The sequence below is a fragment of the Sceloporus undulatus genome, chromosome 4, assembly GCF_019175285.1.
Source record: "Sceloporus undulatus isolate JIND9_A2432 ecotype Alabama chromosome 4, SceUnd_v1.1, whole genome shotgun sequence".
NCBI lineage: Eukaryota > Metazoa > Chordata > Lepidosauria > Squamata > Phrynosomatidae > Sceloporus > Sceloporus undulatus.
This window is the reverse complement of record NC_056525.1, coordinates 50,937,400-50,949,804: the sequence shown is the minus strand read 5'-3', so window position 1 is coordinate 50,949,804 and position 12,405 is coordinate 50,937,400. Positions and strand designations below refer to the sequence as shown.

The window sequence follows — 12,405 nt, the reverse complement described above, 5'->3', positions numbered from 1 at the left end:
ATTGTGTACTATCTCATTAAAGATTGCATTTCCCCCCTAATGTCTAAGGATAAAATATTACCAGATTTTGGAGAAAATGAACAAATATTGCAAATTTATTCAGTGATGTTGAAAACTCTAAAGTAATTACTATAATCGTTATTTGTATATTTTACACTTGTCCCTCCATATTTGCTAGGGTTAGGGGCAGAAGACCCCCGTGAATATGGAAAAACCGCAAATAACAAAAACACCATATTTTTACTGAGAGGACACCTCTCTAGGAATCTCTAGGTCCTCCAGTGCAACTCTGCGGTTGATGTCCGACAGACACTGACCATAGAACTGCCCTGGAGAAGCTACAAAGGCCTAGTAGAGTATTATCTCTAGGGCTTTCAGTGCAACTTTTAGTTAAAGTTGACCATAGAGTTGTGCTGGAGGACCTAGATATTCCTAGAGAGAACATATCAATCAAATCCATGAATAATCAAATCCGCAAATATCAAAGCCGCAAATATGGAGGGATGACTGTACTCTATAAAATATGAAAGAATTCACCTCCAAACAGGCATGACTTTTATTTACTTGATACATTTATTACATACAACCCATTGATAATTTTTAATTTGCATTACGTATTTGTGGAGGGGGATATATGCTGTTGTCTCTTAATTTCAAGTATTATTGTCAAAGTCATATTGAAAAGACAAACAAAACAAAACAACCAAGCACCCACCCCTTCTTCCTGGTGGCTTGTAATGTAAAGAGGGTTTTGTTGTTGTTGTTGTTTTTTCTTCAGGGGGAAAATATGAGTTCCTGGTGAGCTGTCTGACACAGGACTATGGCTTCTTTCCTGTCACTCTGATGTTTGATTTCATGAGTGAGCAGAATGAACCCTTCACCATAGGGCGTTTCATGTCTGCTGTCGCCAATAGCAAATTAGCAGAACAGCTGGGTCCCACAGCACCTTACCAACCTTATCAAGCCAAACTACACAAACCTCAGGTTGTCACAGTAGTAGATGGTGTCCCACCAAATGAGTAAGTGAGGATTTTCCAATATTCTCTGTTGCACTGCTTGTATGAAGTCGTCTCTCATTTCTTCCACAAACTACTCAGTTCCATACTCTTTCTGAATTCCTTTCTGGAAAGAGCCTTGCTGTTTCTTACCTGTTTCCCCTTGCCCTCTAAGAGTGTATCTGTACTACATAGTTGTATGTATCTGTTACTTGTTTTCCTCATGTCCTCTAAGAGTGTATCTATACTATAGCACCCTAAACTGTCATGGCTCTGTCTTGTGGGATCTTGAGATTTGTAGTGTGATATGGCAACAACATACAATTATCTTCTAGACACTTCTAGTACTGTTCAGTGGAGTTCAGTAGAGCTCCCCAGCTGAGAACTGATTCTCTCACCAAACTACAAATCCCAGGATAGAGCCATGTAACGTAGATACATTCTAACTCTCAATGTGCATTTTGAAAGAACCAGCATTTCCATTCTCTATATCCTGCCCAGCTGATATGGGTCTCTCAAACATCTGCCAATGTCACCTTTTTATAGAACACTTTATTCTTCATCAGTGCCAAATACAGTCAGTCCACACCATACGCAGGTTTCCCTCATGTGGCTTTCAGCTTACACTGAAGGCACAGTACAATTAAATGAATGGCATGCACATCTGTAGTGTGTGTGCCATGCCACGTGCATGTATCCCATTGTTTTCAATAGGGTTTTCCCCTTATTCGGGGGGGGGGGGGGGAACAGATGCCTTGCATAAGGGGAGAGCTGACTGTAAATGGTAGATCATAAATCTGTAATGATAAATAGGACTGGAGGATGATGGAGTTGGAAGTATTGCTATTTTTTATGGCCATATTATATTTGTAAATATGTACAGTCCTCCCTCCATTCTCGTGGTTTTGGAACCTGCGTCCCTCACTTATGCATGAATGTAATTTATTCCTCCTCCTAAATCTTCCATGAGGTTTGTCATACATGTTCCACCTTCACCAGAACTATCTAATGTGTATATATGTATATACTTCATCCACTATTAGGGTTGCCATAACTCCGGACCTCCAAAACGGGAAAAATGTAGGACAAAGTTTTCAAATGTAGGGCACAGGAAAAATGTGTCCTACATTTGAAAATTTTGTCCTACATTTTCCCGCGGAGGCCAAGCGGCGATGGAAAGCCTCCACTTAAGGAGGCTTTCCCTCCCCGCCTGGGCCCCAGGCCTCGCCGCGATTGGAGGCCGCAGAGGAAGGGCCAGGCCTCGGGCGATCGCCAAGGCCTCCCTTCCTTCCCCGGCCTCCGCAGAGGCCGAGGAGGAAGGCGCGAGGCTGCCGGTGATCGCCGGGGCCTCGCCTCCTTCCTGGCCTCCGCGGAGGCCAGGAAGGAGGGAGGAGGCTGCAGGGAGGCGGGGAGGTTGACGCGGCTGCACGCAGGAGGCGCCACCTCCCTGCAGCCTCCTCCGCCCCAGGCCTCGCTGCCCTCCTCTTCTTCCGTGCGGCCATGCGCGGTGGAGGAGGAGGAGGGCAGCGAGGCCCCCCCGGGTTGCTCTGCAACCCCGCTGCAACCAGGCTTTACCCGGTTTTTGGATGGCACCCGTGCCGGGAGCGGGCAGGTGCCGCCAAAACCGGGAAAAACCCGGTTGCAGCCGGGTTATGGCAACCCTATCCACTATGCATCCAGTGGATCACAACAAGTGAATGGCAGCCACAGAAAATGATAGTATAATGTCTACAAAGATGTCAAGTGTTATGTGTATGTGTATGAATCTGTTGATTGCATTTATTTTTCAGCCAAGTTGGTCAAGAACTGCCCACCAGTCTTCTTTATTTTAACAGCAACCTTTATTTCAGGGACCAGAGAAGTTAACAGTATGGCTTCTGCAGACAGAACTACCATGATACACAGATGCATACAGAGTTAGCAGGGTACCCTACTAAATGAATATATGGATATTCACAGGCTCCCCCCGCCATTTGTTCACAAACCATTCCTACAGCCAATGTTATTCATCTTCCGCCCTTTTCCCAGACAGCTCTCCCAAACCCTTTCAAGCTGCTCACATACCTGGCCTTGGTGAATAATGGTACTACCTTCTTCCCCCACACATCTAGCTAAGCAATTATTTTATTTTGCAAAGGAACCATAAATCCTATTGACTTTACCACCAGTCTCCTTCTCCATTATTATATGTTTCTATAAGGCATAAACAGTAGCAATACACAGTAATAAAACAGCAAATAGAAATAAATCTGCAAAGAGCATAACACAACTATTTTTCAAGGCAAGATCTGTCAGGTCTTGGCATACACATTTGTATTTATTACCATCTCTTGCTCCCTGGCAATTTAAGTTGAATTGTCAAGGTTTCAGGGCCTTCCCTCCAGAAGAAGAGAGTAGAAGGACTTTACAGCTGGACTCTAGGCTTGTGGATGATAAATATATATGATACCTTGCATGAGGAAAATCTACACCCTTGGACTGTCAGGGTTTAAGATAGAGGTATGCAAAGCAGGGCTGTGGAGCTGTATGCTGCTCCTGAGATAGTATATGTGGCCCTCAACACCTTCAGATTGGCTGGCTTTTTTTCTGGCAAAAAGTGCATTGCTTTTCTTGGAAGCCTCATGGCTTTTCACCTTTTAACTAGGTTTTGCAGGCTCCACATATGCACAGTTTGACATTTAAGCATATCAGGTATTTTTTCAGATGCAGAAATGCTCTTCTAACCATTTTGTTTTCTGGGTTTTTTTTGGGGGGGGGGGTTATCCAGTGAAAAATGGGCCACTTTGGCAGTCTGTACAGATCCTAGAGTACTGAGGGACAGAAAATTGATCCATGGGCTTGCTACAGCTGCCCAACTCTACTCTAGACCTTCTAACTATTTGGCTTGCAGATCCCATTGGGCCTACTCAGCATGACCAATAGTAAGGGATTGTATGAGTTGAAATCTAAAATCCTGAAAGACCAGAGGTTCCTGCTGTAGATAGCCTGTGTCTCTGGTATTTGATCACTGTGGATGGCCTTTCAGATGTACATCATCACCTGGTGATACCATCCTTAAGAAATAAGCAGGTGTGTATGAATGTAGCATTTATCATTCCATTTTGCCCATGTCTGGAATGCCAGTTTTAATATTTCCTGGATCCTAGTTGTAGCAGCCTTTCTAGCTGTTTGGATTGACCTTGCGAAACTTGCAGGCAAGGGGTGCCAAATGCCCATGCAGTAACATTCTCTTAGTATTAGGAAATATCACTGTTACCATTGCAGACTGCTTGCCCTGCTCTACTGAGCTCTAGTCAACACCTTGATGCCACACAACCTTGTTCTTTATTTTACTTCTTCAGCTTTTTAGAATATGAACTAAAACTAACACAAAAACTGAAGTTCTACAAATATCCACCAGACTTGAAGGATCTGGTTAAGTTCCTGACTGCAGGCTATGCACCCAGTGATGACATCCGTGACAGAGTTGCTCTGCTCAGGTAAGTGCCTGAGAAATAGAAAATTACTCTTGTTTCACTTCTTTCTTACCATCTATCCCTTTCAAGAGTGGTTGGCTGATGGGAAGGCTACATCCTTGCACAAGACATATAAATAATACTTTCAGGAAAAGAACGGTTGCTTCCCATTTATTCAAACTCAGGTGGAAAACATATGCTGTATTCCAGATAGAACCCATTTAGAATTCCATTCACAAGTTTATGCAGCAATTTTTATCAATAGGAACTTCTAGGGCACAAATGGAAATCATATGGTCCTCCAGGTGTTGTTGGACTACAACTCTCAGCAATCCTAGCCAACATAGGCACTGGTGAGGAAACCTGGAGAATGCATTTGAAGCCTGTATCTTGGTACAGGCTCAGCTGATCCAGCTTCAGGGTGACGAGGAGAGAGGGGAAGGGTGGCAGGGCATGTTCCTGCAGGAAAGGTATCGCCATGGCGGCTTGCCAGCAGGGAGCGGATTATAGGCCCTGGCAGACCGTGCACCCTGGCTCAGTGCCCCCGGACTGAGGGAAGGTCTCCTGCTAGCCCCCGAGGCAGAGCTAGGCTGGAGATGCAAAAGAAGGAGGTAATGAGGGAGGGTAGGAAGGAGGTGGAAAAGAGTGGGGGGGAGAGGAGGGGGAGCTGGTAAACCCGTGAATAATCAAAACTGCGAGTACCAAAGGGACAACTGTAGTTTGTTTTTGACTATGATACCACCGTGTTACAGATGCATGCACACATATCCCCCCCTCCCAAAAAAAATCAGGCATTAGAAATATTCGTATAATTTGCTGTCCTAAAATAAGGGAAACATGGGCCTGTTATAGACTGCCAAAATAAAGCTGCTACGGGTCTCTTTGGTCTTTGGAGGTATGCTATTTAAATGATGCATGGGTCCTAAGAGTCCGGAGGTTGCGCCAAAGCCACACTCCATTCCTAAGCACTGGAGTGCAGCTTTGGTTCAGCTTCCAGATTATTAGGGTGCATGCATCATTTAAACAGCATACCTCCAAAGAGACCTGAAGCAGCTTTATTTTGGCAGTCTGTAACAGGCCATGTATTCACTGCAGATGTGTAAAAGGCATGAAAGGGATAACTAGGGGCAAGTTATACCCTTGCTTCTTCTGTCCTCTGTTAAATTCTGGCAGGACCTCCCAAATGCTTATTTTATATACTCGACTTCATGTTGAGGGCAGGTTTTAGGACCAAAATTATGGATTTTGATATGACCTGTGGATAACTTGAGGGTTCTATTTAGGGTCATGAACAAAGGATCTAAAGGATGAAGCAAAGGAAAACAATGCCAAAAAACTTAGAAAATTCCAGCAGGTATAATTGTGTTCACACTAAAGGCTGGATGGATGAGGGAGTAAGGGGGAGTCAGTGCTGCCAAGAGAGATTACAGTTTTGCCTTTCACCAAGGGATGGATTCTTTTTTTAAAGGGGTTAAATTACAGTACTTACTTTGACCCATGAATAAGTCAACTCACTTTTTGGGGGTCAATTTTTTAGTTAAAATTTCTAGACTTACACATAGTATAGACAGTATATTTAGAGTGATTGGATTTAGAGTCACCCTGTTAAGGTGGGTGAGTTAAGCTCAACAGGATGTTATTTTGCATTTATATAGAAGTAACCTGAAAGCTCCCCTTCAGTTCAACAAGTATTGTGACAAGTTTTGCCTACTCCTTCACCTGGAAGAGATCCAAATGGAGGTGGACATCCATGTATATGATATGGAAAACGTTCCTATGGTTGCTGATCGGAATCTTCTCGTCCTGGAGGTGAGCAAGATATAATCAAGGGTTTGTAGAGTAATGGCTGGAGCAGAGGTGAGAATTGTGCATCCCACTGGAACATCCAGTATGGTCCTTCTCTGTCAAAAAAATGTTGATCTAGGGCTGAAAAATATTTCCTGGGTCTGGATTCCTTGTTAGGATGCTCTTGAGGAGGCCATCTTCAAAGGCCATGAAAAAGGGCCCAATGCCTCCCCAAAAGTGACCAGGAGTGAAAGAATGTCAGCTCTGGTTGCCACAATTGTGCTGTACATCACTCCACTGTCTTGGAGGAATGATCCTCAAAGCCCTGGAGTGTGCCCACCTCTGAGCTGGCATACTATGTTTGAATGGGAGAAACCTTTCTGATCATGCTCAATGGGTGGCCTTTGGGTACATTTCTGTTTCTCTGCCTAAGGGGTGAAACAGACCACCCCAAAGGGGCAGCTTCGGATTGCTGCCTTGGCAATTACATGCCATAGCTCCAATCTGCTATGGCACTGGCCAAAAAAGGAGTGGTTTTGAACCACTCCTTTTTCGGCTGCAGAAAATCCGCCGTTAGCAGCTGTTCCACAGCCCCGTGGCAGCTTTACAGCATGTTAGGAGCTTGCAGCATGTAATTGCTACTCCTCCAAGACACCTGGAAGCTGGCCCACATGTGGGCAGTTGGAAGCCAACTTTCGAGTGAATTCAGAGATTGCAGCATCAAAATGCCGCTCTCTGAAGTTGCCTGGATGGCAGTGCAAAGGGGTGGTCTGTTTCACCGCTAAGTCATCTCTCAGGGTGGTTGTAATGCTGAACTATAGCAGCTAAAGCAAAGCCATAATAGCTCCTGAGCATTTTACAGTGAACACAAATTCAAATAATTCAGTTACCATATATACTCGACTATAAGTCAACCTCATGTATCAGTTGAGGGCAAGTTTTCAGACCAGAATTATGGATTTTGGCATGACCCCATGGATATGTCACGTGTAAAACTTGGAGGATGCCAGTGACAAGAGGGAAATAGTAATCAATATGAGGCTTCAGCTTTCACTCCAGAGACAGGGAAGCACATGGGTGGGAGGCTCTATTTATCAAGGACTCTATCTGCTTGGCTCAGGACAGAAAGAAACTGCATGGGGAAAGATGCTATCACATTACCATACTGACCCATAAATAAGTTGACCTAAGATTTTGGGGTCACTTTTAGGGCATAAATTTTTAGACTTATCGGCAAATACATACATGGTAAATCAGCCATATTAGTATATGTGTGGACAGCTACATACACCCATCACCAGGTTTCACAGTGTTGCAGCCACATCTTCTGTGGCCTCCTTGATCCCATTTCCATTTTTTGTCATTTTTGAAAGTTATTTTTGAAAATGCAGTTTTTATTTTTATTTTTTAAAAAATGTTTTCTGCAAAATGCCCTGTTGCACCACTTAACTGCAGGGCAATTTTATCATGCCCCCCTTGGTTTTTTGAAGACATTTTAAAAACCATAAATGATCTAGGACTTGTTTTAGGTTTCAAAAAAAAAAAAAAAAAAGGCTGTCCTACATCTGTTAGAACCCAAAAGGAACAAAAACAAGGCAGATTTGCCCCCCTCTTGGATGGAAAACATTTTGTATAAAAAACAAAAAATATTTAAAAAGTCAAGGATTGACTTGGAATTTGAATATTTTACGGGCCAGGGACAATTCTTTCACTCTTGCTCTAGCTGTAGACAGCTGTGTATGTGTGTGTATTTACAAGAGAGAGAGAGAGAGAATGAAGAATAGACTAAGTCCTCTAACTATTGCCTTATCACCTTTAGGTAATTGTTGGGGACATAGGGATGAATGTTATTTTTCCACACTGGTCCTGTCTTTTACTCCAGGCACCTGGCGTTGCAGAGAACCGCCCATCAGTACTGAGAGGTGATCATCTTTTTGTGACCTTAGCTGAAGAGCAACGACAGCAGCCAGTTGTGCAGTATAAAGGCTATGTTCATGGTGTGGAGCTGGACAGAGTCAAGCTGGGTTTCTCTGAAAAGTGAGTTATTTATCTTGAGGTTTGGAATTCCTAGAAATAGGTTTCAGGTTGCCAGTTACTAAACTGAACTACTTGTATTTTGGGGCATGAGATGGGTTGAAATTTAGAAGGTAACTTTTAGAATTCTGAAGAGCCTGGGAACAGCCTTGATAAGCCTAAATGATGAAATGTTTGGATACACTATGTCTTGGACAGAGTTCAAGCATCCAGTGACAGGCAAACACCTGCAAAGAGAGCAAAAGATATAAGGGGTTGTAACACTATAGGCTGATTTGGAAAGCAGTTGCAGCTGGTGGCTACTATGGCACTGAATCCTCCCTGAGTGTCTCTCCCCCCCCCCCATTCTAAAACAGTGATCCAAAATGGTGGTAAAGCCTGTCCCTAAGATAGGTTCCACACTTTGGATAGTTTCTGTAAAATTTATACTGAGGCATGGAGTTCTCTCTACCAAGATCAAAACCGCCAGTCACCACTGCTGAAAAACAGATTGGGTAGGAGAGGCGAATTAAGTCAGATGGTGTTTTGCATGTTGTTTAGTGAAGTGATTAAGAACAGAAGTCCTTGAGATTTAAGGGAAGTAGTGGAAGAAGTTAAAGAGGAAGGATGGTATGGTACTGAAGTTGGTTGGCTGGTAGGTAAGAGAGCTTGACTGTGGGATTTGGAAAAGTTACTTTTTGGACTGCCATGCTTGCTGAAGGATCTTGAGAACTGTACCCCAAAATGGTAATTGTTCAAAGTTCAGGAGAGGTTGTAGAAAAAATAGCATGAGAGAAAGTAAGCAATTTGATAGTTAAAAAGTGTGATACTGAATTTGGTACCCTGCATGAGGAATTGCTGAGGCTTAAGTGACTCAAGTTCAGCAAAGCTTCATGCTTGTTCATATACTCTTCCTTTTCCCAGACTGCGATCTAATTTCATCAATAAAATGAAGTTTAATGTGTCCTTCACTTTCAACCGTCTGCCATTACGCCTCCAACATCGTGCTGCTGAGCTTGCCAAAAAGAAGCAGCTGCAACACCTGCTTTTCCCATCTTTGTCTTATGGGCAATCCCTACTTTCTGCCAGTCAGCACCTCAAGTGAGTAAATGGGAATGGGATGGGCAGGGAAAGAATGGATATGGGCAGACGTTCCTTCCTGGTTTAGAGATACTCTGGATGTATTAGATCTGTCTGGAGTTCTGAGGAGTATGAGGTCTGAGGTAGCATTGACTTTACTCACTTAGGCCCAGTACATACCAGCCTTTCAGGCGCCCTCATCATGTGCGAGGGTTGCCTGGGGGGGCAGAATGCCCACACACCCCACAACCCTCACACACATGGTGTCGCTCTGTATACATGTTACGTAAGTGCCACGCAGTGACCTCACACTTATGTAACAAGTGCGCCAGTGGCACACTTGTTACACCGCCACTGCGGCATAAAAAGAGCCCACTTTTTGCCGGTTCTTTTTCAGCCAGTGGGAAGCCGTGCCATTTGGTGGCTGAGGCTTCCCTCCGACAGAAAAACAGGCGCTGGCAGGTTGCTGTTTTTGGGCGGTCTGTACCATGCCTTAGCTATCTGTTTTCTCTCTTCCTCTCTTTTTCTTACACATAAGTCTATATAATCCTAATCTTGAGAAAAATGAAGAACAGAGGAAAGCTGTCTATCAAGTGGTAGCAGGAACCTCCCGACCAGCCCCATACCTTATATTTGGACCTCCTGGTACTGGCAAGACTGTCACCATGGTGGAGGCCATCAAACAGGTGAGGAAAGAGCTTCAAATACACTGCAGTTTGGGCAGACCTTACAGAAAGTAGTATTTTGTGCTACACCTTTTTTGGACTTTAAATTCCCAGTGACTATGCTGTGTATTTTGGAGAGTCCAAAAAAGTAACTTTACTAAACTCGAGTTTTAGGAAGTGAGACATTCTTGCTTAGAATATTTATTGATTTATTTATTTGCCTGTCTTTCTCCTTGTACATGGGACCTGGATAACTGCCTTGTTTAAAATAAAAAACAATTGAGAGCCTCAAAAGCCTGGTTTTGCATAATCCCTTGCTAGCATCCTGCTAGTTGTGTTAATACCATTTATACTGCACAGTTGTTGCACCGTGATTCCACTTTTAACTGTCATGGCAATTTCCTTTGGAATCTTGGGTTTGTAGCTTGGTGAGACGCTAAAGCTCTCTGCTGAGATTTCTCAATGCCCCTCCATAAATTTCAAATAAGTAGGATAGAACCATGACCATTAATGTAGAATCATAATGCTTTGATTATGCAGTGTGTGAAAGGGTCCCTAATTTTAGGGGCTAATCAATGCTGTGCTTGGACTTCAGAGGAAGAGTACCAGGGAACACCGATGTACAGGTAGGGCTTGGAAAGAATCTTGCCTGGAGAGCCATTACTGCCAATTAGAGTTGACACTGCCAGATTTGATGGACCCACAGTCTGATCCAGTACAAGGCGGGTTCTCCCTGTATTCCTTAATGTGGGCCATTCTCAAGGTAGCACTTGATCTTTCTGGTGAAGCCTGAAAGTGTGGCCTTTCTGAAAATTACATATCTCCTATTTATATTCTCCTTAGGTGTTGCACTGCATTGAGGGTTCCCATGTACTTGCTTGCGCCCCTTCCAACAGTGCCTGTGACCTGCTCTGCCAACTGCTTAAACAACACTTGGAAAAGAGGGCTATATACAGGATGAATGCCAGCAGCAGGGATTATGGCACAGTCCCTGAGGATATCAAGGTATGTATTAGTTTTTTTCTTCAACTTTCTTTTTCTGGCTGGACTTCTTTCTTCTTCTGATGTTTGGAAACAGTAATGGAGTGGAGAGGCAATAAACTGAAGTTGAGTTCTGCATAATAAGTGTTCTGTGGATCAGTAGTTATCAAATCCAGAAATTAGGGAAGCAACTATTGCTAGGAGCAGCAAAATAGTAGCAACTTGAATTTAGAATTACAATGGACTGAGCTTCCAAATGCACTAAGGTTTCAAGCCCTATCAAGTATCTAGCTCACTGCATTTCTTCTTGTTGTTTTATTCATTTAGCCCTTTCCCCAATAACGGAGTTTAAAGTGGCTTACAAAAAATACTAAAACCAAAACAGATTAAAATAAATACAAAAATGTATACACACATGCACAAGTTATTTTATAATGCAATTAATCTATAATGGGTGACACCTGGCTGAATGAAACTACGTGTGAAAGGGATCTGGGAGTCCAAGTAGACTACAAGTTGAACATGAGTGAACAGTGTGATGCGGCAGCTAAAAAGGCCAATGCTATTTTAGGTTGCATCAATAGAAGTATAGTGTCTAGATCAAGAGAAGTAATAGTGCCACTGTATTCTGCTCTGGTCAGGCCCCACCTAGAATATTGTGTCCAGTTCTGGGCGCCACAATTCAGAAAGGACATTGAGAAACTGGAGCGTGTCCAAAGGAGGGCGACAAAAATGGTGACGGGTCTGGAAACCATGCCCTATGAGGAACGACTTAGGGAGCTGGGGATGTTTAGCCTGGAGAAAAGAAGGTTAAGAGGTGATATGATCGCCCTGTTTAAATATTTGAAGGGATGTCATATTGAAGAGGGAGCAAGCTTGTTTTCTGCTGCTCCAGAGAACAGGACCCGGAACAATGGATGCAAGCTACAGGAAAAGAGATTCCATCTGAACAGTAGGAGGAACTTCCTGACAGTAAGGGCTGTTCGACAGTGGAATGCACTCCCTCGGAGGGTGATAGAGTCTCCTTCCTTGGAGGTCTTTAAACAGAGGCTGGATGGCCATCTGTCAGGGATGCTTTGATTTGGATTTCCTGCATGGCAGGGGGTTGGACTGGATGGCCCTAGTGGTCTCTTCCAACTCTATGATTCTATGATTCTATAAAATTAAAGCTATTTAAACATTCATTACAATAGAATATAAAAATCAACAAGACAGCACAATGTTACAAGCCAACTGCTATCAGTTTCCAAAAGTATGTGTGTGCCTTCAAGTTTCCTGTTCACTCATGATGTGAGTTTCATGACATTTTCTTAGGCAAGGAATACTCAGAGGTGGTTTTGTCTGTTCCTTCCTCTGAAATATAGCCTACAGCACCTGATATTTCTTGGCAGTCTCCCATCCAACTACTAACCAGGGCTGACTTTACTTAGC

General features: G+C 43.5%; 1 protein-coding gene across 1 annotated transcript in view; it reads left to right on the top strand.

Moving 5' to 3' along the window:
• The window catches only part of MOV10 (Mov10 RISC complex RNA helicase), a 40,740-nt gene that overhangs the window by 15,072 nt on the left and 13,263 nt on the right, over positions 1-12,405 (top strand). The window contains exons 5-11 of the mRNA XM_042465862.1: positions 779-1,019; positions 4,337-4,474; positions 6,106-6,259; positions 8,118-8,272; positions 9,173-9,349; positions 9,867-10,014; positions 10,837-10,998. Coding sequence (XP_042321796.1) covers positions 779-1,019; positions 4,337-4,474; positions 6,106-6,259; positions 8,118-8,272; positions 9,173-9,349; positions 9,867-10,014; positions 10,837-10,998 — 1,175 coding nt within the window. The remainder of the gene's footprint in view (positions 1-778; positions 1,020-4,336; positions 4,475-6,105; positions 6,260-8,117; positions 8,273-9,172; positions 9,350-9,866; positions 10,015-10,836; positions 10,999-12,405) is intronic.